This window comes from Centruroides vittatus, unplaced genomic scaffold (genome assembly GCF_030686945.1).
Source record: "Centruroides vittatus isolate TY-2023 unplaced genomic scaffold, ASM3068694v2 contig_2892, whole genome shotgun sequence".
Classification (NCBI taxonomy): domain Eukaryota; kingdom Metazoa; phylum Arthropoda; class Arachnida; order Scorpiones; family Buthidae; genus Centruroides; species Centruroides vittatus.
In genome coordinates, this window is record NW_027121840.1 from 25,891 (window position 1) to 53,071 (window position 27,181).

Sequence of the window (27,181 nt, forward strand, 5' to 3'; positions counted from 1 at the left end):
CACGTCTGCATCTGCCTTCCCAACCTGCTAATGCTCCATTGCCACCCGGACAGGTGTACATATTATCTCTAGAGCAATCTCCACCGATGTAACCGTGCTCTCTTTGGAAACCGCAATAAGTACCCGCTCGACTATAGCAGAAACATCCTCCTGCGTTGGTATCTGTAATCAATATAATTCTTATCAAAACGAAAAACGTATCGACAGCGATCAACATATTCATAATAAATTATAAATATAAAGACACAAATTCTAAAACCGTACTTACAATGAACATAAGCCAAGATTAATGCAACGATAAACAGGTAATACTTCATCGTATATTATGAACTTACGATACGATAAATGGAGCAATGCTTGTTGTTGTTGGAGAGCAAATTTGATATAAACCAAGAGTTTTCATCTTTATATACTATTTGACGTTGATTTCATAAATGGTTGTAATAAACAAGGAAATAGTACCAAGAGTTTTTACACTTTCAAAGCGTGTTTTAAGAATTACGATTTTAAATGAAATATTCTGTCCCGGATTTCTCTGATAAATGACTATTAAAAAACTTGTTTTAAAATTATAATCACTTTGTTTTTGGGAATGGTGTGATACGTGAACTGAATATAATCATTTGTAAATAAAAACAGTTTATCCTAATTGTATAATCTGCTTTGTTCCATTGAATTTTATATCTGAAAAAATACTTTAAAAAATTGTTTAATAAAAGCAAATATTTAAAAACTTTGTAAAAAGCAAATAATATTATTTTATATAATCATAACTTTAAACAGAGCAGTCATTTTAATATGTTATTTCAATATTAATTACAGCACACCACGTCGAAAATGCGAAAAATATAATTATTTTTTATATTTTATTAAAACAATTATGTTTAAAAACAACTAAATGATATTTTGAAATTTTTTTCTATAGCGTTTTCATTAATTAAACATTTTTGATCTTTACCTTGTGGAATATAACCCGAATAATAATGTTTTAAAAATAATTTAAAATAGTTCTTAGATCGTTTTTATTATTTAGCTACAACTTTACCAGTCTATTTAATTATAATATTTTATTTATTAATTGATTAATGCTTATATTTATCATAAATAAATTAATTTTAGTTATAAACTTTTTTTAAAATACATTTAACTTAGACGTAACTTAACCAGAACATCTCCTAAATGTATATATATATTTTTAATTATTATCTCAATCTGCTGAAAAATCTCAGCTATAATATTGTGTTGATGAAATGTAATAGACCTACTTGTGAAATAACAGGTTTTCCAGTTTTCCTTTTAATAAAAATTGAAACTTAACGTATCTTTCCTTATATAAATTCCTTTCTTGTAAGCATGAAAACTGTTGTTTCCACTTATCTAGTCTATCCACGAAAACAACCCTTAATCTTAATTATGGGTTATTTTACTTACAAGTAACTTATTTTAACTAAATACAATAAACTAACTAAACAATAAGCAAACACAATAACTAATTAAATAAAATAATCTGTGATCTTTATTATAAATATAGCATTGATTATTTCTATAGAGCCATTTGGTAGGTCTTTGCTACGTTTTTGGCCCCCTTGATAATATATTAGTTTTTAGTTCTCGGAATATAAATATTTGCCAGGCGTGAGGAGTGCCTCTTTGCAATGTATTGCTACGGCTCTGTTTACAACATAAATAAAGAAGTATTTTAATAATACAGTAGATAAAAAGTTATATATATTTTTGAGGAAAGATACGTTGATTTTTATCTCTTGTTACACAACAAATTGAAATTTAGTTTAATTTCAGTTTTATGCTGTTATTTGAAAACAGCTGTTACAGTTTTATTAACTAATATAGTAATTATTTTGCATAATTCTATAAAATATGTGTAATAATTAGAGAATATACGTTTAAGGGATTTAAATTATATCTAAGTTAATTTAAAATTATTTATAAATAAATAAAAATAATTATAATTAAAATACATTTATTTGTATAATTTACTATAAAGAAATCTATGTCAGTCTATAACGTTTCCCAAACGTTCAGACATCATTTAATAAGTATAAATTTAAGAATTAGTGGAAACGAAATGTGTTGTACTAGTCATTATCCCATAATTAAAGCGAGAGAGGTTCGATGAATTTTGGGATAGACCTATGGAAAACATCAGGAAAATTCTGACCTTCGAACGTTGATGTCAAGGTAACGTCTGTTCGAAGAAAAGTAGTTTTTTTCGATTAAACAAGATGTATTGTAAACTGGTTTAAAAACTGTTGCAATAATTATTTCATTTCACGGACCGTTCAATAAGTTTCGTTACGTAAATGACAATTTTTTTTTTTTTTTTTGACTACTGTATTATCGACTTGTGGGTACTTTTTTCACACCCTTAGTGCGTTTAAAGAGAACCACAATTGGATAGCCAGATAGTGAAGACTACGGTACGACATACGAAGACAGAATGCCCGTGAAAAATTCCTTCCATTCTAGATCTCTCGGAGCAGTATTCTTACATCTTAACCGCCTGAGTTATCCGGCCGTCGTGTAGGCTAAATGACATCATAAATAAGAAGATACACATGAATGGCCGATTGTGTTGTTGTCGATCAGAAGTTGAGCTCGATATATTGAACACCACTACCTAAATTTTTTCCAAAAAATCGTAGCCAGTTCCTCAATGATATCCAGTAATCGTCATGCAATGCACGACGTTTACGGGAATCCTATCTTATCTCAGTTAAAATATGAGACTGCTATTAATCGTGAAAATACAAGATGTAGCAGCCTAGATAACACTTACAGCGGTATAGATAAGCCATACTATTTCTAAAATATTATAAATGTACTTGGGGTGTCATTCACCTTCCTGTGTTTGATACTTTAGTCGTGCGGTAAAGTGAAAATAATGAATGCCACAATGATTTTTCAATGAATCAGAAATGAGTTTTATTATTAACCGGCCATCCGGCTGTCTCTCATCATCATCATCATCATCATCATCATCTCATCATAGTTATCAAAGGAAGGAAGAAATGTTTCCAAGATTGTAGAGTTTTCTTACTCATCACTATTTTCAAGTTTGTATTTTATCATATTGTGTTTGGAATTTGTTACTCCGAAAGATCGCAACTAGGGTCCAACGTGTGATTAGTTATTTTCAAATTATAAGTTACAAAAAGCACATCGTGGCGAGACGAATGTCAGTTTGCAAGGGCAGCTCAGTCATTTTAAAATTTCAAATAATAAACCGCGCATCTGTCACAAGTCGAACGTATGAGAATATCGCAGCGGCTTACGGCTTAAATTAAAATCTCTTTTATAAATTTAATAAAATAGACAGCGTTAGTATTTTGTTATTTTTCTCAAGTGAAGTATAACTTATATTAAAATAAGGAAAGGTCACAGAACAAACGGTCCACCACTGAATAAACAAGACATAAACCACTTACATCAACCCAAAAACATTGATAATGTAAGGCAGTGTTTTTCAACCTTTTTCATTGAGTGGCACCCGATTGAAAAAAAAATCGTGACACCCTTGACCAGCGGCGGATCTAGAATGTAAATAAGGGGAGGCTAATGGGCCAGATGAACCTTTTGCGAAAACGAATATTACGCGCAACGCTGGGGTGGGGTCCGGGGAGGAAGTCCCCTCCCAAGAAGAAAAATTTTAAAAAATTGACAGTTTGAAGTAGCATTTTAATGCAAAAAAAAGCGTTTCTACGTGTTCAAAATCAAAATTTAAGTCCATTGAATTTTGTCGAATTACCTACATGTAAAATAATAGTCTCGCTATTGTTTTTTAAATCTATTATTATTATTTGCCCTAAACTTTGCGACAACCCAATCGTGGCACCGTGGCACCCTGGTTGAAAAACACTGATGTAAGGGATGACGACAAAGACACAAAAATTTATTTATTTTTTTAATAATTGATATGTTCATTTTACTTTTTTATTAGTTAAAAACTAATTAACAGTACGTATGGTCAAGAGCATATCAGACGATTTTTTCAGCTATCCCCCAAAAATAATTAATTAAAACATTACTTCCCATTAATATAACATTGTTATTCATCAATACCAATCTACATTCTAGGCTAAATCAGACACTTATGGCATTTCCTTTCATTTACTCTCTATTTGTTTGAATTTACAACTAAATTACATTCACTATATAAATATATTTATTTCTATATATTTAACTTGATTTATATTTATTAACTTCCCAATTTGTTATGAAGGTATATGGATGGAATACAACCACCACAAAACGACCTAACTATAAAGAATTTATCCCCGAAGCTAAAGGAATCTTAAAAAATAAAAAGGAATCACTGAAGAAAAAAATTATAGATATGAAATTGTCTGAATTTTTATCCAAAGTTCAAATCATTAATACTGGTTCAAAAATTAAAAAATATAAAACCAGCAACCAGTTGCTCAACTTTCCCGGCAACAATTAAAATGTTGGTGGCGCCACCTGTTATCGTATTTTATTTAAAACTTTTTATATTTTTAACTACTATAAAATGGCAAAACGCTTAATTATGAGGGTAGAGATGTTTTATAAAAAAGATTGTAAATGATGATAACCATTAAATCCGACCCTACCGGAGATACACACGTTCCCCATTATCTCCCCACCCCATCGACCTTCGACCACCAAAATTTAACAGCATCGATTCCCTAATAAACAAACCTCCTCTCACTGCAGAATTTCAGAAATTTTCGACAAAAAGCACAGGAGTTAGTAAACTTTAACGGGGTGAACAAAATCGTGCCACACACAAAAACATATACACATACAGAAATTACTCCGCCCCCGAAATTTTTTGCATTTCTCGACGTTTGAAGGTGTCCTGAGTCCAAAAATGTAAAAATCTGCGGGGGAGGTCATTTTTGCCGAATGGCCATACTTTCCATCTGTCATTACAGCCAGGAAAGTAAAAATAAAAACGTGGTCTGAAGAAGGTATTATGAAAGGACTGAAGTTAAGATTTGTATCAGGAAGAGAGGGATATAATTCTTGTTCCATGAATTTTCACATCCCATCGTATATTACACTTAATAACCATCACATTTAAATACAAGCACACATGATAACATGAACACCCCAGGACATCTTCAATTAAACTTGAATTTATGACTATTTACAAAAATATAAAATTTTCGAGTCCTGGGGTGTTCATGTTATCATGTGTGCTTGTATGCAAATGAACTTTAGGATTACCCAAAACCGCCACCAGAGGGCCTGAACCAGTAATATATTGTGCTAAAGAGCGAGGTAGTTGTAATTAAAAGTTGTAATAATTGTTTTAGTTTTAAAGGACGCCGAATTCTCAAATAAAAGGTCGGCGTTTCGATCAATTTTAACTGTGTGGAATTTTTTTATAACTTACCATTTGTTCTACTGAAGTTTATTCAAGCCAATACACTGTTACTTCTGTGGTGGAGTGAAACAGGAAGTAGAAAGACTCGAAAATTTTATATTTTTGTAAATAGTCATAAATTCAAGTTTAATCATATTTAAAGATTAAAACTATTTTTTAACTGTTAACTTTGTATTCTTTCATGTTTAAATTAACGTAAGTTAAGTTTATTATTAATGAAATATTTTACGCAAACACCAATAGACGATAAAGTACTATTACATCCACTACCATCTATCGATACCCTGACGAACTTTTAAGCTCCGCCCATAGGGAAACGAGCCAGCGCGTTTAGAATTACGCTATCCGATACAATATGGCGGCTCGCACCAGATGTCACTGCACACCAGCAACAGTATTGGTTGAAATTGTCACGCCTGTCAAGGTACGGTAGAGCGTCTCCCGTTCCTCCCTGCCATAAACTACCGCTTTGTCTCGGATGACGTAATAGGAAAAAGAGAAGGTAACGTTTATTGGCCGACGTTTTTGTAGTGTTTATTATTATTAATAGAACAATATAACCGATAGCGTGGCAATAGTCCAGATGATTGATAAAATATATACGTAATGGAAAATACACAACAGTTAGCGGGAAATTAACAATCGCGTTTTATTTTACGAACAACTTTGTTAAAATTGCTTTATGCATTATAATTTCTTTGTTTAGATCTATAAAAGCGCAGAAAAATATTAGTAAAAGCAGATGAATGAACCAACCATTTAGGTGTAGTAGTATTTGTGTATAAGGGAGAAAAAATTATACGGTGTTATTTAAGTACCAAAAAAATGGACTAAAATCATTGTAAGGATCTAATAAAAACGCTGTTAAGAAGTATAAACTAAATATGTCAATATTTTAATTTTTATTGCATATATTTTAAAAGCTACTTTTCTCAGACCAAATGGTTTTTTAGAAATTCAAGCATTTGAGGATTCTAGAAAATTATCATTCAATTTGAATTAGATTTGTGTATAATGGCTTCCTTAACAAATACATCTTAATTTTATGAAATATTACTGGACAGATGTGCTACAAAGTTTTGTAAAGTGGGATTTGAAATTTCCTAACCTTGTATATTTTTTGTTATTAGATTGTTTTTATGTTGTTATAAATTTTTATTTGAATATAAAAGTTGTATAAAAGTAATGAGGAAAAAGAAAAATGTGAAATGAAAGGTCAATATACTTAATTGCTTAACACACAAGACAGGTAGTGATAGATAATTTTTAGTTGCAATTAATGTGAAAAGGCTTAAATATAATATTACATTTAAATGTTTTGTATGTCAAAACTGATTAAAATTTTGAAAATTTTCATTAAAAACATATTCAACATGATAAAACTAAAAAGTTAAATATTGTAATATCATAATCATTACAATTAGCTTAATTGCTCACCATATCATTTGAGTATGTAAAAATCTGAAATTTTTTACGATATTCATAATTTTAGGACTTAAAATAAGTAAAGAAAATATGCAATGTTTTGTATGCATATTTGTGATCTAATATTCCTGCCAATTTAAAACTCTTACATCACAAATATCATTCTGTATAATATAATAAAATATTTACCGTTGCATTCCTCATTTGATTTGCTTTGATTCTAAACTTGATCTAAGTCTCTTCCAACATTATGAGCTTTAATCCAATTGATGATATACCTGAATAAGGAATACCCTTTGTTCCAAGATATATTTTTCTTTTCATAATGGTTACAAATTAGGTACAAATCATCTATAATAAAATGGAATACATTAGGAATGCAGCAGTAAATATTTCATTTCAGCACATTTCATATACAGAATGATTCTTATGATGTAAACGTTGGAACTGATAGGTAATTTTTGGATCACATTGTATGTTTACAGATATATATGTTCTTTAACCTTATATTATTTTTTCTGTAGCATTTAATATTTGAAATATATATAATAATCAATAATTTAACAATAGTTTCTAAAGTATTTTTATTATTAATTTTACTCATTAATCTGATATTTTACTGTATTTCATTTTAATTTTTTTAACTGTTTGATTTAATATAAATAACTAATATCACATAGCAGGTAAAGATTCATCAAGACGTTTATAAATCAAGTCAGAAATAACTTTACTATTAAACAACTAATGATAATTAAGTTTAAAGAACATCTTTACTCCAATTAATATGATTTATACAACATGTTTGATAGTTTAAAATATCCAAAAATTCTTTGGTCACGATGCTTCATCTTCTCTTTCAATATCGTTTGTTTGAAAATTGTGGCCAAATACTTCTTTGCCCCAACTGCAGGAATATAACTGATTACTTTCTGGATGCCAAGATAATCCCCTTACAAAATCTGAATGAGAATCATCTTTATATCTGAAATTAGCAATAAACAGATAATTATGAAAATAGCTAATAATTATGTATGTAATTTAATGTGAAATATTATAAGACTTAACTTACATAATTTCTAAATTTTCTCTACTAACATCTGATACAACAACATATTCTTCATCAGCACAAGATGCAAGTAAATTTGGACTGAAAATATCAATTATATAAAAATTTGACTTATTGTAATATTATTAGATATATCAAAAAAAAAAAAAAAAACTTACAATTTAGGAGAAAACACCAATCTGAAAATCGGTCTCTGATGTAATGTTTCTGATAATATACTTCCTACACATTTTCGAATGTCTTTTAGGATAACTTGTCCCAATTCATCACCTGCAGCAAAGAGAGTCGGAGATTCTAATTTCCAAGCAACACATGTTGGCACTGCTTTGAGAGGATCCTTGCCTTACAAGAAATTAATTTCCGATTATTTTTCACAAAATTTCATTCTTTTATTCTTTCATGCACAAGTTACAAACTAATAAGAAAATATAAACTTACCAACAAGAGTGGCTGGTTTAGGTAGACGCAGATCCCATATAAATATCTTATCATCCTGTAAGAAAATTTTGAGAATAAGTAGTTTTATAAAGAAATAAATTAGATGATTACATAAAAATTGTCATTTAATCTCAAAACTCAGTTTCATAATCAATGCAATGCAAGAATTTTAAAATGATTATTATACTCATTAAAAACTTGTTATTTTAACATTAACATAAAACAATCTTAATATAAATCTTAATTTAGTGTCTTTTAAGTATTTCTGAAGCATTCTATCTTCACTACAATATTTTAATTTGACTTTAACTGAGTATTGATTATTATATTGATATTGTTTGGCTAGTGCATATTACTTCATAGTCCCTCAAGTTATTTTAGCAGATACACTTATATGAATAGCAAAGCATTGTGTTTCAAAAGCATATTGTAATTAGTTATAAGTTATTGTTATAAATCAGCAATGCCAGTTAAACAAAAACTACTCTAAATGGCAAAACATCAAAAAGACCAAAGAATATGATGTCCCTCAAAGACAAAATTAAAGTGCTAGGCAAGAAAAAGAGTCAACAGTTATAGCTGTTTCTCTTCCATTCTAATGGGTTAATCATAATTTACATTAAGTAAATCAAAGACAAAGGCTGAAAATGCAGCAGTATCTCCAACAGTAAAAATTGCAAAGATTGTCGGAACAATTAAAACCATTCACCATTAACAAATGAAAAAAGTCTTAAATGTTATAGTAGTAGAAAAACAAAGTGTTTGTATTTCAGTGCAAATACTACTCAAGATCAACTAGAGTATGTTTAAATTCATTCTAAGGCCAGTTTTCTGTTGCACAACTTCCAAAAAGCACCAAAAAACATGAAAATTATATATATTTTTTTCCAAATCGAACTTTTCATATTTACAACAGTTTTGCAGAATTTAACTCCCATGAATATAGAGCTTGTATTGTATTCAAAACATGAATAAAAATCTTCAAATTTAAATAATTACAAATATTGTTTTGTAGTTTCTAAAAATATTTTAAATACATACACTATTCTCCCACAATTTTGACAATGTAGCACATACTTAAATTATATAGTTTTAAACATCAGTGCCATAAGTAGTATGTAAAAGTGTCTAGTGTATTCGTTGAACTGTTCCAGCTTTTGGGAGTTATATTATATAGCTTTATCAAAAGGTTTCAGCCATTAAAATAAATTATAATCAACTTCCAGCTTTGGAGGATAAAGACTTCAGTGTGCTACTCTGGGAACCTGGAATTCATCTCCATAGAAATTTTTTATGGGTGGTCTATCCCTCATCATTCAGCCATCCCATTGTAGGTGTAGTAGGCATGGCTGAACCTACTCTCTTAGTGCTTACAGGATGAAGTAAAAATAAAAAAGAAAGAAGGAATGAGGGAGACAGAAAAATCTTTATTATTAATTTTTATTGACACTTTTAAGTTTCAACAGAAAGATTCTGACAATCTAAACAGTTGTTGCATATAAAGTGATATGTGATTTCTTCTGTAGGATTTATTCACTTGGAAATTCTTTATAAAAAAACATGAAGAAACTGTTGTTACCAATAAAATGAATATTGAGATAGTAATACATTATATTTACACAAACTATTATAAGAAAAATTTAGATAAATCTTATATAAATGGCAGGATGAGTAAGATAGTTATACATTTCAAATAGTTTATTACAATAAATTTCTGATAAATTAAATTTGATAATATACAGGATATAATTATAATAAATTTGATAAACAATAACTACTATTCTATGATTTAAAGTATATATATTTTGTATTACAGACAAATGCAGCAATGAATATACAACAGAGAAAAAATAATAGAAGTTTTTCTAAACATGCTCAAAAAAGAAGAAAAACTTATGATTCAGATGAAACAAATTCAGATTTAAGTTCTGAATCTGAAAATTACATAAAAGATAAATATTATGATTACAATGATGATTATGACTCTGATGAATCAGAAGAACTGCAGAGAACAGAGAAAGAAGAAAATGATATTATATGGGGTGATGTTTCAAAAACTAAAAGAGCCAACATTCAATTTGATAAACAACCAAAAATAAATATACTTATTTCTTCCAGACTGAGTCCAATAGATTATTTCAGACTTTTCCTTACTGATAACGTTCTAAATTATATTGTAGAGAAAACAAACAAACATGCAGAACATATTATTTCTAAAGTACGATTTAGCCAAATGAGTCGTATGTCAGCATGGAAACCTACTTGCAAAGAGGAAATGGAAACATTTTTTGGTCTTTTACTGTGGATGGATCTAGTTAAATTTCCTGGAATAGATAATTATTGGAGCCGCAGTGCAATTTACAAGAATGAAGTCATAAATGCAATGAAAAGAAACAGATTTGAACTCTTACTGAAAATTTGGTACTTTTCAAATGATGATAACGAACCCGAGAATGATTTTGGCTATAAAATGAGATATTTCTTTCATATGCTTGTTCAACAATTCAAAGAAATCAGAGTACCTGGTTCTATAATGATTGTAGATACAATTACAATACCATGTAAAGGCTATTTACATATATCACAATGCATTTCAAAGAAACAGAAAAGATATGGGATTAAAATTTTTAAATTATGTAGTTCTGATGGTTATACTTATAATATGTTGTTATATGACAATAAGTTAAAAAACAATTTAAAAAGAAATAATGAGCACATTGTTTTGAAACTGTGTGATAATTATTTACAGGATGAAAGAGTATTATTTGCTAACAGTTTTTTCACTTCAGTACCTCTAGCACATGATTTATTAAAAAGAAAAACACACTTACTTGGAACCTTGCAATCATCAAATAAAGATTTACCTCAGAAAGTTATTCATTCTCAACTTACTAATGGGCAAATTGTTGGAATGGTCGACAACGAAGGTGTTTTAATTGCAAAATGGAAAAACAAGAAAGAAGCAGTGTTTTTATCAACATATCACAATTTAGATTTTATAAAAACTGAAAGAAAAAATAAAGAAATCAAGAAGCCAAAGCTTACTGTTGATTATAAAGCAGGGAGAGCTGGAATAAATAAAATGGATCAAATGTCACATTATTCATCTCCTATGAGGAAAACTCTCTGTTGGTATCATAGAGTAGCAATGGAAACACTTTTTGGTGTATGTGTAGTAAATGCTTTCATTATTTATAAACAAAATAATGTTCATTCAACAATGACAATTAGACAATTTAGAGAACAATTAGTTAAATCATTACTGCACCTCAATGATTCTGAAGGAGGAGATGAAAATGAAAACATGAAATTTTCATTAAAGACAGAAATAAAACATAAACTTGAAGTGACAAAACTAAAATCTATAAGAAATAAAAAGATTAGAAGATACTGCATTCACTGTATTGAAAAATCATTGAAAAAACATGGTATCCCTAATGTTATACCTTCAAAAAAAGTCACCACATTTTGTTCAGTTTGTCCAAGTAAACCATTTGTCTGTGCTAACTGCTTTAGCTATCACACAAAAAGAGGTTTGTATAGAAATTTTTTGGATTAAAACTCATTTTATCAATTTAAAAAAACTAGTAAACAAAAATTAGAAGATTCAAGATATAAGTATATTTTAAGATATATTAAATTACTTTTTTACATTGTATATATCAAAATAAATGAACTATTTAGAATATGTGTTATATTATCTAATTTTAATTGTTTCTTTCTTTCAGGACCAATTCTGTCTAAAGCACATCTAGCTTCCTATACAAACAGATTAAGACTCATGTCTGCAAAACAATGAATGAAAATACAGAAATTTGTTTTGTTTAAAAAGCTGATAACGTGTATCTTAGATTAACCAGATGTTATTCATGTCAATCATTAAATTACCTAGCATATCTATTATAAGAAACTGAATACATGTATGAATAAATTTTAAACTTGATTATATTAATTAATAAAGTAAAAAGCTTATTTTCTATTAGTTATTCTTTATCAGCATATTTTAAGAATTATTCTTTTCTATGCATACGTTTCTTGTGCCCAAAGAAGAAATTTGAACTTGATTGAAAGTATTCCACCAGCAAACTCTTTCCAATTTAAATTTATTAATATATATATATTTTCTTGTTTAACATCAAGATAGTGAAGAGTCATGTTTTCAACTTTTATCTTGGAAGTTTAAAAGTGAAATTATTCCTAAATTTTTCCCCATGTAGATTTGATATAGTTTATAAAAAATTAATTTTGGCTTAACTAAATAAGATATGTTAAAATTTCAATAGTTTGGCAAAAAATTGATTAACAAATAATCAAACTTTAAAAAATTCAGTTACTGTTATCATTATTTTCAGATTATCTTCTCTTTTCGTGTTATCAGCCAACCATTGTTATAAGCATTAAATATTGTTTCTTCTGACTGAACATTGTAAAAAAAAAAAGAAAAAAAAAAGGTGAGGTTTCTCTGACTGAACTTGAGTGCACAAGGCCACACAGAGAAGCCTCAAACAGTTCTCCCATCCATTTTTTTTACAATGTCTAGCCATCCAACTGTTTTCCCTTTGATTATTTTAACAGAATAGAAAAACTTTGTACTAATTCTGAGATGCTCTACAACTTAGAAGCATAGTATTAAATTACAATCTTTCATAGAAGCAAAGATTGGATTTATCCCACAAGAATGGGGATCAGGGATGCATAGGGATATTGTATGAATTTTTTTACTTACCGATGGTTAAAATTTGTATATATCATATATTTCTGCAGATAAGACAAGGTATAAATTTTTGCCAAAGTTTTATAGTTTTAGCATATATCTATCCTATAAGACGACTCCCAAACTGTCAACAGCCTATAAATTTAGTTTAGATCAGTGATCATCATCTGGATAATAATACTGTATAGTGTATACGGAATTATGTCCTATTTGTAATTTTTCGAATGAACAAATTTTATTTTCTTGCATCTGGCAGCACTGCCTTGCAATTGTTGCAAACATTCGCATTGATTCGGTATTCGGGTAATGACCTTGATTATTCACAAAAATGTTTATATGGGCTATTCTATTCAGTGGACATACCCTACTCACTCTACTAGTAAATAATTACAGTTTGTCTGTTTTTTTATAATGGTTTTAATTTATATAAATTTCAATTAATTTTTTTTGTATCTGTCCTATAAGATGACCGCAAATTTTGGGGGCCTTTTTTTATGATTCAACTATCGTCTTATCTGTGAAAATATATGATACAGTAAAAGCAAAATGTTCTGTCACCACCAAAACTGAAACTAACACTTTACAAAAAAGCAGTGTATAAGTAGATCACACCAAGTCGCAGATGGACTCTACAATTCATTCCTCTAAAACAGTGATTCTCAACCTTTTTTTTCCATCATGGTACACTTTAATAATTTAAAAATTTGGCGGTGCACACACGGTACTTCGGTAAATACCGCAGGACAAATGGTGACGTCATAACAGTGATTTTTAAATGCAGTTGGTTATTTAGGTCATGTTTTCTAAATACCTTGGTAACTACTGGCAGTTACTGGTAACAATTTCCAAACACTCCCTTAGTAGGCAGAACAAATTCAACCACTTGTCTGACATCGCTTATGTATGAGTATTTGCAGTGGTGGCACACTTCAAAAATCAGTGGTTGAAAATCACTGCTCTAAAGTGGTGCACAAACTGTGGGTCTAGAGGGGTCGTGAGAAAATTTTCGAAGTCACCAAATTCAAAGAAATTTATTTGATGATAAAAAATATAAGGCTTTTCTTCAACAAGTATCAGGTACCAGTAAAACAGTGAAATAAAATATTATTATTTATAAAAATAGAACTATATTTTTTACGAAAACAATTGTCTGTATTAGTTCCTAATACAGATGACTTAGGGCCTGTGATTTCTAATACAGATCCGAACATAAAAACAATCATGAGCTCTTTGCAAGTGCATACCTCACATTGGATTCTTACAATGTAAAGTTTTTTAAAAGTATTTTTCATTAACTAAATATTTACCCATATGCATAAATAAAATCATTGTTTCATAAAATTATGTGATTTATTCAGACCTCTAATAAGGCAGAAACATAAGCATAAATCCCAGAATTTCACTTTAACTACGCTGACAATTAAAAAAAATGCCTACAGTCTATCCAGGGGTTGCGACAAAATTTTACACAAAATGGGGTGGCCGGAAATGAAAATAGTTTGCACACCACTTCTCTAAAGAACCACCCACTAACTTCCTCTGTGGACTCAGCATGAATTCGTGGAAAGGGTTAACAAAGGTCTTTGTAGGGTAAGGAAGGTCTTTGTATAGGGATAGGAGACATAAAAAAACTATACTTTTGACTCAGACTTGAAGTTGAAGAAACGGTATTTGATTGCTTTAGTAGCAACCATTGTTTAAGTTTGATTTTTGAATAATAACCTTTGGTTATATACAGAATACAGATTTCATTTTAGTTTTTATATTATTTTTAATAATTTTTATCTGTATATATATAAAAAGCAAAAGGTTCTGTCATCTCCATACAAATAAAAAGTTTAAAAATTAATTTGATTTACAATTTCAGAACAACTTTTAAACAGTTTTTAAAAGCATTGTTTTAATTTTCAATTGATTTGATTTTAATAAAAGTCATGAATTTTTTGTAACATTAATATCATATCTCCATTTGAACAATTTTTATGAAGCTTAGTTCAAAATCTTTGATGATAATTCTATGGAAATGTTCAAGTTATAGTCTGTACATTAATCCCAATAAAGCAGTAAAGAATTTTCTATTTTTCATAATTAACATTTGGAAAAAGAAATTTACATACATCATGTTGTACCATATTCCACATGTACAGAACCATATTCTTAGACTCTTGAATATGTATTCAATAAGACTAAGAATCTGTAATCTGTCTTTGTACTAAACCACAAGAACTAAAGAAAAAAAGGAGGTCGTTTAAGAGCAAGTAAAGGAATTTGGTTACAGCCAAAGACATATAACTAAGATAAAAAGAATTAATGGAAAATATCTTGAAATTATAACAGTCCAGTTCAATCCAGATAGTCAAGTAAGAAGACTTAAAACTGCAGAATGCAGCAAAACTACATCCTTATAGAGATATTGAATAAAAAATGAAGATATTGAATGTACAACTTATTATTCTAAATGTAGTGGGAATTTAAAGTGAAATGAGGGAAAAAGTCTTGAGAAAACAATTGGTGAAAATTTACAAAATAAAGATCTTTGATCACATATTTGGCAAACATGTAAATAATATTAACTGCAAACTTAGCACTTAATTCATATAAACCACTATAAAAACAAAAGATTTTAAGTTTTGTAATTAAATTAAAAGATAAATTCTTGTAATAAAATGGAGAAAACACTGAAATTGGTGTTATAATGTACGTTTTCTTATCGCAAGCATTTTCAATGAACCTATAGTTGTTGTCGTCAGGTGAATACAGAAATTTACTAAAAATAAATGGAAATAATCCGATGAAGAACAGAACTTGCAATTAATCTTAAAATTCAAATTAAAACTTTTGTCAAAACCATTAAGAACGCGTGACAAATATTCAAATGTGTTCAAAATTGAACAAGCAGTAAGCTTCATGATATGTGAAGTGGCGCATGTGTGGATCCAGGCTCACGCTATACGTATATTGGAGGATGCTAATAGTTGCTTAATCACTTGTACAGTGTGACTCATACACTGGGCAAGTCGAGGGTAGGAGTGTTGCATGTATCCAAGGTGATAGTAAGAAAAGTTTCCCATATAAAAACGAGTTTCCTATTTTTACAGCTCGAGCATAATTGATTGGGACCATAATGGGTTGTAACCCTGTTCAAGTACCTTTTTTGTAAGTTCTGTGGTGTGCCTACATCTCACAGCATCTTCTTGGTGTTGCACAAGGTGGCTAGCAAGCATTCTAGTAGTGGCCCTGATATACCTTGTGTTTACTACTGTTGCAAGATTCTCCAGTGGAACTGCATAGATAACCCCGACTTCTCTAGAGTAGATAACTTGCCCCTATCATTGCAAATGAGCTTGCATAGGTTTGGAAGTGGAGATAGTGGTAAGACAAGGTTACGCTGCTTAAAAATACGGCAAATGCATATAGAAAGGGATCCAAGGTACGGCAACAATGTTTGGACCACAGAAAATTCCCTCTCATTGCATAGTGTAGTGCTTGGAAATAGTGATTTTTTTACCATATTGAGCACATGCTTAAATTTAGCAAGCAAAAATCCAGCAGTGCATACCGCCAAACTGATGTTTTTTAATTCAATGTTTACCAGTACTTGCGAAGATGATAGTAAGAAAGCTCTTCTTATGAGGGCGGCAATGGCAGCATTAACATATCAAGAAGGCTAAAAGACCTCTGCTGGGATAATGGTGCCATGTTAGATTTGTAGTGAACCGAGAATTGTGGTCCTTCAGGAGATTTACGTATATGCAAATCTAAGAACGTTATTGCAGCGTCATTTTCTTTCTCCCAAGTAAAATTTATGGAAGGATATATACTTAAAGTTGCTGCATAAAGGTGAGAAACATCTCATCTGTGTCTTCCCATGCTATGAGAATATCATCAACATAACGCAAATACAGCTGTGGGTAGTGGATGGCAAGTGGGGAATTGAACATTCTGTGCTCAATCTCTCTCATACAGAGCTTACTGCTTGTTCAATTTTGAACACATTTGATTATTTGTTATGCGTTCTTAATGGTTTTAACAAAAGTTTTAATTTGAATTTTAAGCATTCCATTCGTCATCAGATTATTTCCATTTATTTTTAGTAAATTTCTGTATTCGCTCAACGACAACGACAACTATAGGTTTGTTGAAAGTGCTTGTGATAAGAAAACGTACATAACACCGATCTCAGTGTTTTCTCCGTTTTGTTATACAGTATTTACCTTGCAACAGGAGATGATGGGGTAAAATTTGAAAACATTTTACATTCTTGGAACTACAGTGGAGTCCGGGAAACTCCACTCCTCATAACCTGACATTTCATAAAACTTGCCATGTCATTCAAAGAAAAAAAATCTAATGTTTACCTCTATAACACTAGGATCAAATAACTTATCATTCTTCTCTGTAACACTTGATCATAGCATCAATTCTATATTTTAACAAAGAATATAATCCTTTTTCCAAGGTGCCACTGCTAAATGCCACTAACTTGAAAGTAGCCATTGAATACCAATATTTTTAAAATTTAAACTTAACTACGGGTAGAAATAGCCACTACTTTTATGTACAGTAGTTAATGCATATCCAAATTTGCAAATATAATATTTTTACAAAAATTCCACTACTTAAACTAGCATTGTTGCTATGCTGTAAAACTCATCATCTTAGTTCACATTAAGTTGAGTTTGCAGGACTCTAGTGCATCAAAACCATTTATTGACTGTATTTATGGGTTAAAAATACAACATTTGAAATAATTACTCTTTTCACAGTTAACCTGATTCAGCATCTTCCAATTCAGTTACTGTTTTCATTTGTGTCTGTTTTGATGATGTCAGAATCAGGACCTTCACTACCATCTTGTTACAATTCACTATCTCCAATTTGAGTTTTCTGAATTATCCTTTGGTTTATGCTCTTGATTTATGAACTCAATTGCATCTTTCCCACACTCAGGCCTCGGAGTGCTATTTCCCCTTTGAAAAAGTGAGAAAAGTGAGTTGAAATACAGAAAAAGTGAATAAAAAGTGAGTGCAATAGTGACAAAACAAAGTGAAAACACAGAAGGAAAACTCAGCAAAACAGCAGTAAAAATTGTTATTTCTTTTTATTCTGTTATGGTTAAACACATTTTAAAAATTTCTGTATATACTGTAATATAGTAGCCACTCGTTATATCGCGTTTTTTTGGTCCCCTAAATTTTAAAAGCATTTGAGTCAATTAATTTTAAATTACCAATTACCACTGAATTTCTATTTGCAACGAAATACGAGAAAGAGCTAAATATGCAGAACAGGTGGATAGATCGATTGTCATTTGTTTCCTTTTGATATAAAAGTTGTTTATTTATTAGTTTTAAGTACAGTCTCCTCATTTACAAGTTTCTGTGAATTCGAAATTTCATACATTTATGTGAATTAACGGTATTGCGTCAATTCACATAAAGGTGTGAAATTTCGAATTCACCGCATAACGTGTAAGGAAAAGATCTCTCTGATTCTGAACGAAAACTTCTAAAATTTTTATACAGTAGTAACTTCATTTTGCTTTTTAGAGAATTTTTACTCTGTAATTTTATAAGTTTTGATGTTCTATTATATATTCAATATTCATTTTTTTTAAATTTTCAATTACAGCATTTATAATTTTTATTGAAAAATATAAACTACACGAATTTCTAATAAGCGATTTATATAGTACTGTATAATAAAATCGCAATTGATGTTTTTATATCGACAGTATTTGTCTTTCAATGTCATTGTTAAAGAAACAATGCTAAATGGGCGTTCATGGTTTCGATGTTTACGTAAACGTCAATTACCGGTAATTCGATATAACCTACGAATAAAATTCAGGATTGAAAAACTAAGCTTATTTTATATCAGAAACACTTGCTGATGAAAGAACAGAGATTCCATAGCATGTATAATCTGTTTAGTAAAAGCCCAGAATTTTTATTACTCGGTTATATCGCGTTTTTTTTTTCTGTTTCCCGATAATCAGTGGCTTTTGTATTTTCAGTAAACCATGAATACTTGAAAAGTCTTTGGCTTCTGTAAATAATCAGTCATGAAAGATGATGTTCTTTTATTAAGATTATTCTGCATGTTATCAACTTCCTTCTATTTCGCTTCCTCTTGCTTTTGAACACTTAACACTAATAAGCATCACACGTGCTGCTTGTACTTCATTCATGTTCTTGCTGTTAATAGCCTTCTCCAGTTTTTTTGTTTGCTGCTTCTAACAAAACTTAGACTGTCGCATGTATTTCATTTTCTTCTACATTTTTCTGGTTTAAACTCAGTTGCCGTTCCATAATCTTCATGTTACGAACAGCTTTCTTTTGTTGTTCTTCAAAACATTTCTGTGCTCTTTTTTCCGTTTCTCTTATTCTTTTAACTTCTTTTCATTTTCCAATCGTTCTTGATAATTTCTATGCACCGAGGAAGCTAATTTCAGTCGTCCTTTGCAATAGGTACAAGGTGTGGGCTTTGGTCATACATGTTTAGTCCCTCCTTAACAATCAAAAGTGAATTAAGCATTCTTTCCAACACTGATGCTCTATCAGGAGAAAGTGCCCGGCATAAAATTGATCCTCTCATTCATGGGAACGGGATTTTCGATGCTGATTTCACTAATTTGGCTATTCTCGGATATTTATCATTATCAGAAACTGTTTATTTTTTAATGCTTCGAGATGTGTAAATATTGATTTCCAAATAAAATAATAAATCTGAAATAAATATACTCCAAATAATATAAGTAAAATAATATTTTATTAATGATTTCATAAATAACAAAAAACTTTTTCCTGCAGATGAATAAAAACCAACATCGTTGCAAAGTTGTTAACCTTTGGGAAGCGTGTGAAAATCTTTCTCACAAGCAATTACGTGTTGTACTTTTTACAACACTTCGAATATTTTAATTTATTTGGTAAATTTTATATGTAAATATGAATTTACATTTTCGTTTACTTTTTTAGTCTCTCAATTAATGCACAATTATAATCGGCATAAGAGAAGATTAAAAAATGGATATTTCACAAGCAAAGTAATCACACATTTTATGAAAATAACACTTACTATATGGAATAATTATACTTGTAGTCAATTTAAACATACATTTATGGGAAGATGTAGATGTGATTTAACGTTAACAATATGCTATGAAATCATTAAAGTAATTTTATTAAACTCAAGTTTATGAAATTATTTAAAGATAAATCAAGTAAAAAAATATTTTTGTAAACGACAACTCCATAACCCGATTGTTAATTAAAACCAAATAATCTGCCAAATTATTGGGCTATAACCAGGATAACTAAATGGTCAGAAACGAAATCTTTTTTAGTGGTAGGAGGTTACGCTACTATCTCGTGTTAATTTTAATAATTATATATTTTGAATTTAAAAGCGGCAGCAGTGTTGTCAGCTTGAGAGATTAATCCCTCTGCGTAATGTGCTTTCCCCTGCAAAAGGACTTTAGTGATTTTCTTAGAAAACAGCCAAAACTGCAGGGATGCTTAGAATACTTATTTTTAAACTCTGTAGAAGGAAATGCAATTCGGATAAGGTAGATTTTGGCGAATAATGAAAATATGGCATGAGTACATAACTTTACTCAACACTGGCTTCTGAATTTGTAATGAGAGGGGTTTTTTAAGTGCATAAAAGATTTTTTTAAATACGTTAAATAAATTTTTGTTTTCTATAACCTAACGACACTGAGCGGGCAGTTGCAATTTTGAGTCTGCTCAGGGCCGCGTATTTTCTTCTAAAAAATTCTATTCTGATAGTCCGATAATTCGGCAATTCGTTTGGCTTTAAAATTATTTTTGGTTTGCCCCACATCTTAATTAAGCACGTGAAAATGACCAAAAAAGTGAGAAAAGTGAGAAAATGACCTGAAAAGTGAGAAAAGTGAGGATACTTCAGAAAAGTGAGTACAAGTGAGAAAAGTGAGCGACTCCGAGGCCTGCACACTCAATATTTGATGATAATTATAATTTTATTTCCATAAATGTTCCTGTGAACCTTAAAATAGAAAGCACAATTCAACTTTAGACAATTTGAAGATGTAGAATTATATTAGATTTTTTACCTGTCACTTTACACTACATTATCTTATATATTGCAGTACTTCAATGTTTCCCATGCTTTTCAACCCAGAATTTATTTGAATGCTGGGATTTAATCAACGAAATATAGTATATTGAAATTATAATTGTAGAAAAACAATTTCTTTACTTGTAATATTTTAATATAATAGTTAAAATAATTTCAAATAAAAATTTCATAAAAAGTGACACATCTATTTGAGTATTGATTTATCTCTTAATACTTACATTAATGCTCTAACTAAAAATCAAAAATTTTTCTATAAAATTTGGAAAAGCTACTCTTTTTGAATGATTAATTTCATCTTTTTTCAGTTTGGTTTTCTTTATTGCACCTTTTGTAGTTTTAGTTTTATTTATTGCTATAAAATAAGACTAATACTTTCAACCTTATATTAACTAAATTCAACACTAAATTTAATAAAATTAAATTTACTTGTCCACATGATATAAACACTCGAGATTCCACATTACTGCAAGAAACTCTGGAAATTTTGTTTCCATGAGCTATAAAAAGAAAAAGTTTTTAAATTTCAAAAACAAAACAACATTAGTAATATTAATAGAATAAATACTCAAAAAAGTATATATAGAATATTAACCTGGTCTGTAAGTAGCAATGCATGTCCAAGTTTCAACATCCCATACTTTAATACTATAAGAATATGAAATTTTAAAATAGTGAAATGATTAAATAAAAATAATTTCAAGGACTTCATACTATATATGCATACAGTATATTATTTATACATATAAAAACAAATAGTAAAGTTATTAGATTAGGTAAATGTATTATCCACAACTACTTCATTAAGTTATGAAAAATTTTTTACTTTAAAAGACAAATATTTACCTATTTTATACAAATATTTTTTTTATTTTGTTAAGTCAGAATATAACTGTCAAAATTAAAAAACAAAATTTTAATTAATTCTCTTTAGTTAGTATGCTTCTTTAGTTCAAATTACAGTTGTTTGAAAAGTCTATTCTTTAAACTGTGCTTACATACAGCAATATCTAAGTGTTGTAGTGTTAAACTGATTATGACTCAAGAAGAATTGAAAACATTTTTAAAATCAGAAATTTTGGTAACATGAAGAAGTAATTGTGGATAATATATTTATCATTTTGGTACCAAGTTTTGCCAATTTCATTGAATTATGATTTACTTATTTAAATTGATTTTAGGTAAGTTCTAGTAAATAATCAATATAACCAATTTGTTAGAATTTATTATTAAAGTAATCTATTTTTTAAACTATGATAAATATTTTTAACAAAATAAAAACTGAAAAAATTTATAAATCTTTGTTTTATAAACTAATAAAAACAATAATTGGATAAGTTTAATTTAAAAAGTTATGACCTTTAATATTTGTTATTACTGATTTTTTAATGATGTCATTTTTAATTTCCACTTTTTTAAGAGAAACAATTTAATAAAATTGTAACAATTAGAAAATTACTGTAATTTCCTGTATATGTTCAGCAAAACTTTCCAAAACAAAAAATATAACCCACACTTTCATTTATCTTGAATCACTGAAATTGTGATTGAAAATGTGTCACTTAGAAGACATTGTCTCAAACATTTCTTGTTATCCCTGTTTCTTTTTGTTTTATTTCCATTAACAACTAATTGTAGATGTAATTATAAACTAAGTAAAACAGACAAAATATCTGAGATGAATTCACCTACAGTACATTAAGTACTGAAAACAATTATAATAATAATATAATAATAATAATATAATAATAATAACTTTCTGATGGTCACCACCTGGTTGTGGTGGGAGAGCCCAGTAATTTTACTGATCCACAAAGCAATGCTGGCTGGAGTACAAGCCTCTGGTAAAGACACCCAGGTCAGTAAGGTCTATGGGGAGAAATGAAGCTAAAAGTGTCCATATCCACATTCTGTAGAGATAATTACCATGGTAGTAACCGTATCTAAGTATGATACTGACTCAAAAGTTGCTTTGGTTAATAAGGTTTGCATTTATGGGTTAGGCAGAGGCTCACGTTTGAAAAATAGGCCACAGTCCCCCTTGGCTATAGGTGGTGAAAGCAGTGCTGGCCCAACCATGGTTAATGCAATGCCTTGCTGTTTCTGTGGCAATGCATCCACAGACCACAAAGACTAGAAAACCATGCCATCAGATGAAATAGTCAATGGAAATGAACAAGTTTATCATCTGTAGTTATTACACAATCACAAGACTCAAAACAAACATGACAGCATATAGACAACAACTACACCTTAGATTCACACGACAATATTCTCACCTCACTGAACAAAGGGTTGTTGATCAAAAAAGAACAATTATATACAACAACCTTATCCCACAAACAATACTCAAACTTATTAAACATCAGGTTGCTGATCAAATACATCAACAGACAGAAACATTTAACATTATTGAAGATCACGTAACCTGTCGAATCATCCAGCAATAAGCACTAATTATAGCACACACAACTACCACTAATGATACTGCAGACACTTCCACATCCACTAATGATAACTTAGACATGGATTTAGTTAATACGCTCTCACTTATATTTCATGAAACACCCACTAAAAATACAGGTACAGATCCCACACAAAGACCATGAATACCAAAAATCAACATGTCAAAGGTAGTACAAAAAACACTAAATTATGTAAACACTCACTTACATACTACATTCATTTAATTCAACAACATTACATTCATTTAATTTCTACACGCTCAGAATTTCATATATTAGTTTATTCTGGGCACTCACAGTAGTGACACACCATGGACTGAAAACACAATCGCAGACAGATACACACAAGACACAATTCTGTCACAAGCCTGCCTGGTAGAGAAGAAGAAAAACACAAATACAGTAGAGCATCGTTTATCCGAATCAATTGGGGACTGGGGTTGTTTGGATAACCGATTATGTATGAAAAAATATATTAACCTATCTGATGTTGAAATTTTTCTCCATTGCATGTCACTACATGTTGAATTTTCATTGATTTTAAGCCCAACGAAAATTTTTATAATAATAATCGAGGCTATTGTATCATTAAAAATTATTTCTTTATTTTGTACAAACAAAATAAATATATTGAAAAATATAAAAACAAAAAAATTATACTTTAGAAGTTAATCTAGTATCAAAAATGTTCGATTCTGCACGACACAGTCTGACTGGAAAGCTTTCGGTTGACCGATTTTCGGATAAACGATGCTCTACTGTAAATGATACTAGACAGCAATTAGGCAGGCTGACACAATACACTAAAAACAATTAAAGAAACAACTTAATTTTCTTGAAAACTTTTTTTTAGTTGTTTCTTTAATCAAAACACACAAAACATGAACATCACAACACACACATTACAGAATACATTGATACACTAAAACAAAAACTTGCAACCAAAGCACAGACTCAAACGATACAAAACATGTCCACTGCAAAAACAACAGAATAAATTATTTACAAACAATGAAAAACTCTTTTACAGACAAATCACTATCAAAACAACCATTAGTATATAGCACCGTAGCACACCAACAGAAGAACTCAAATTATTGATCTACTCTTTGATCCAGTGCTGTACATACAATGCTGATGCAGGCTGGATCGAGGAAGAAAACAAATCTTGCACAACACACCAACTATGTCCTGTGCTGAAATAAATGTACGCAACATCCGATACACTGTTAACAGAACACACAAGTGGAAGACACCTAATGTAGACAACATTCACAATTTCTGGTACAAAGAATTTAAATCACTGCACCAGGAACTAGCTACACACCTAACACATATCATCATCAATCCACAAGAGATGCCAAAATTTCTTATTCAAAGCATCACCTACATAAAACCTAAAAACAACTATACTACAGACCCCACACAGACCAATTACATGTTTTTCAACACTATAAATTATTGACATCCTGTTTGCAAACAAAATATACAGAATGTTGATGTACAGAACATTCTTACAGAACAACAAAAAGGTTGCTGTAGAAATCACAAGTGATGCAAAGAACAGTATGCTAGTAGCTCTTCATCTAGTGCAATTTTCAGGCAATTCAAGAGCCTTTGTCACTGTGGACAGTGTATACTTTTTGCGTGGCAATTCTGTCACAGCCAATTGGCATGCAGTATCCATAATTTCAAGTGTACGTGACGTCACAGTTTTACCCATCATCCTTAGGGCTACTTACAGCAAGGTGTGAAAATTTAGAAAAGGTGTAAATAGCAAATATTAAATTTTAAAAATTAAATTGAAAAATATAAAACTTTATTTTAAGTTGAAAGTTTTACTGCCATTTTCCCATAATTCATTGCAAATTGCCTTTCATTTCGTGTGAAGTGTGTAGGCATATAGAGAAATGATTGCATTGCTCTATGAATCATTGGGCGACGGCAATGAGATTGTGCTAAGTGAAGAGCCAGCATTACTCATAGATTCAGTCATTCTACGGCAAGCACACAAACAACACAAACATACACATGGCATATATAGACTAGAGAAAAGCATTCGACAGTGTTCCATACAGTTGGCTGCTACATATTCTACACATGTACAAAATACATCTATCATTCATTGCATTCTTCCAAAACACTATATAGCACTGCAGAACAACACTACATCTCAGGATTCATAATACTTCCATACAAACAAACCAAATATTTATTAGGCAAGGAATTTTTGAAGGAGATTCCTTGAGTCCTCTCTGGTTCTGCTTAGCCCTGAATCATTATCTACCTGAGCTCATTATCTAACATTAAACAACATGTAATATGGTTACAATATCATACATGAAAAAACAACACAGTTTACATTGTCTCACCTCATGTACATGGACGACATAAAACTTTATGCATCCACACAAAAACAACTTCATCAACTCCTACAAATCACACATTCATACTCCAAGGACAAATGGAGTTTGGCCTAGACCAGTGGTTCTCAATCTTTTTGAAGTTGGCGAACACTAAACTTTGACATTTGTTTTCTGCAGAACACTTACAATACATCAGCTTTAAAGCAGGGGTGGAATACTTTGTGAAAGCAAGCGCACTTGGTCTAGTAGATGATGACATTGGTGTTTACTAATTACATTCCCATACAAAAATTATTTTACATTGTATTGATTTTTCTTTTGCAACAATTTTTAATTGTATATTTGTTTTTTCGCGAAACACTTGAAGCCACGGAGCACCTGTGTTCCACAAACCACAGAGTGAAAACCACTGGCCTAGACAAATGCAAAACACTCCACACAGAAAAAAGTCCTGAAGAAAGGCAATTTCGCACTTGGAAATGGAGATGTGATTGAATCCATGGAAGAGGGTGAGTTCTACAAGTATTTAGGATTCCAACAGGCCAAACTAACAGAACATACACAAATAAAGCAAAGATTAATTAAAGAATACCAATGTAGGTTAAACACTATTCTCAGAACACAGTTACATGCAAAACATATGTGTCGTCCCAGTACTACTCCCTTATTCTTTTAGAGTTATACATTAGACTCAGATCTTGAGCAACTCCAAAGGAAAACAAGAACAACACTTAGTATAGTCTATTTATCATACCTGGCACTTACTGCAAACAAAGATTTTGTCATATTAATCTGCCAGAGATTTTCATTGGTCAAATCACAATCGGAAGTGGCTAGACACTTGTTGACCAGTTAAACCCCTTTCTCTACACGTGTTAAAGTAGGTCAGAGTGGCCACAACAATTTAAAAATTATCAAGATAATTCTTAGAAAAGTTATTATAGCCTACTTTAACATTTTTATGTAGCTGTTTAAATTATTTCCATCATTTAAATATAGTTTGTCAAAAATTATTATTAAATATATATTATTAAGACTTACACAAAACATATTTATAATTTTGTAGTTGAACATACACTTCAGAATTTTTATCTACACAACTATTTTATTAAATAGATGTAAAACAAAACAAAAAAAATTCTCCGGCAATCCTTAAAAATCATATGCAAACCTCCAAAGGAAAACATTACTGTAATG

The 27,181-nt window shown here is 30.1% G+C and overlaps 2 protein-coding genes across 2 annotated transcripts in view; one reads left to right on the forward strand and one right to left on the reverse strand.

Annotated features, from left to right (window-relative positions):
* The first annotated feature begins 5,735 nt into the window (after positions 1-5,735).
* LOC136972290 (piggyBac transposable element-derived protein 4-like) lies at positions 5,736-12,290 on the forward strand. Its single transcript, XM_067266847.1, has 3 exons — positions 5,736-5,891; positions 10,135-11,851; positions 12,047-12,290. The coding sequence occupies exons 2-3, from the start codon at positions 10,147-10,149 to the stop codon at positions 12,115-12,117; spliced, it is 1,776 nt and encodes a 591-aa protein (XP_067122948.1). The 5' UTR covers positions 5,736-5,891; positions 10,135-10,146; the 3' UTR covers positions 12,118-12,290.
* LOC136972291 (methylosome protein WDR77-like) overlaps positions 7,566-27,181 on the reverse strand; it is a 31,292-nt gene continuing 11,676 nt past the window's right edge. Inside the window, exons 4-9 of the mRNA XM_067266848.1 lie at positions 21,749-21,801; positions 21,583-21,653; positions 8,319-8,373; positions 8,039-8,222; positions 7,884-7,961; positions 7,566-7,796 (exon numbers count right to left, since the gene is read on the reverse strand). Coding sequence (XP_067122949.1) covers positions 7,649-7,796; positions 7,884-7,961; positions 8,039-8,222; positions 8,319-8,373; positions 21,583-21,653; positions 21,749-21,801 — 589 coding nt within the window. The 3' untranslated portion in view covers positions 7,566-7,648. The remainder of the gene's footprint in view (positions 7,797-7,883; positions 7,962-8,038; positions 8,223-8,318; positions 8,374-21,582; positions 21,654-21,748; positions 21,802-27,181) is intronic.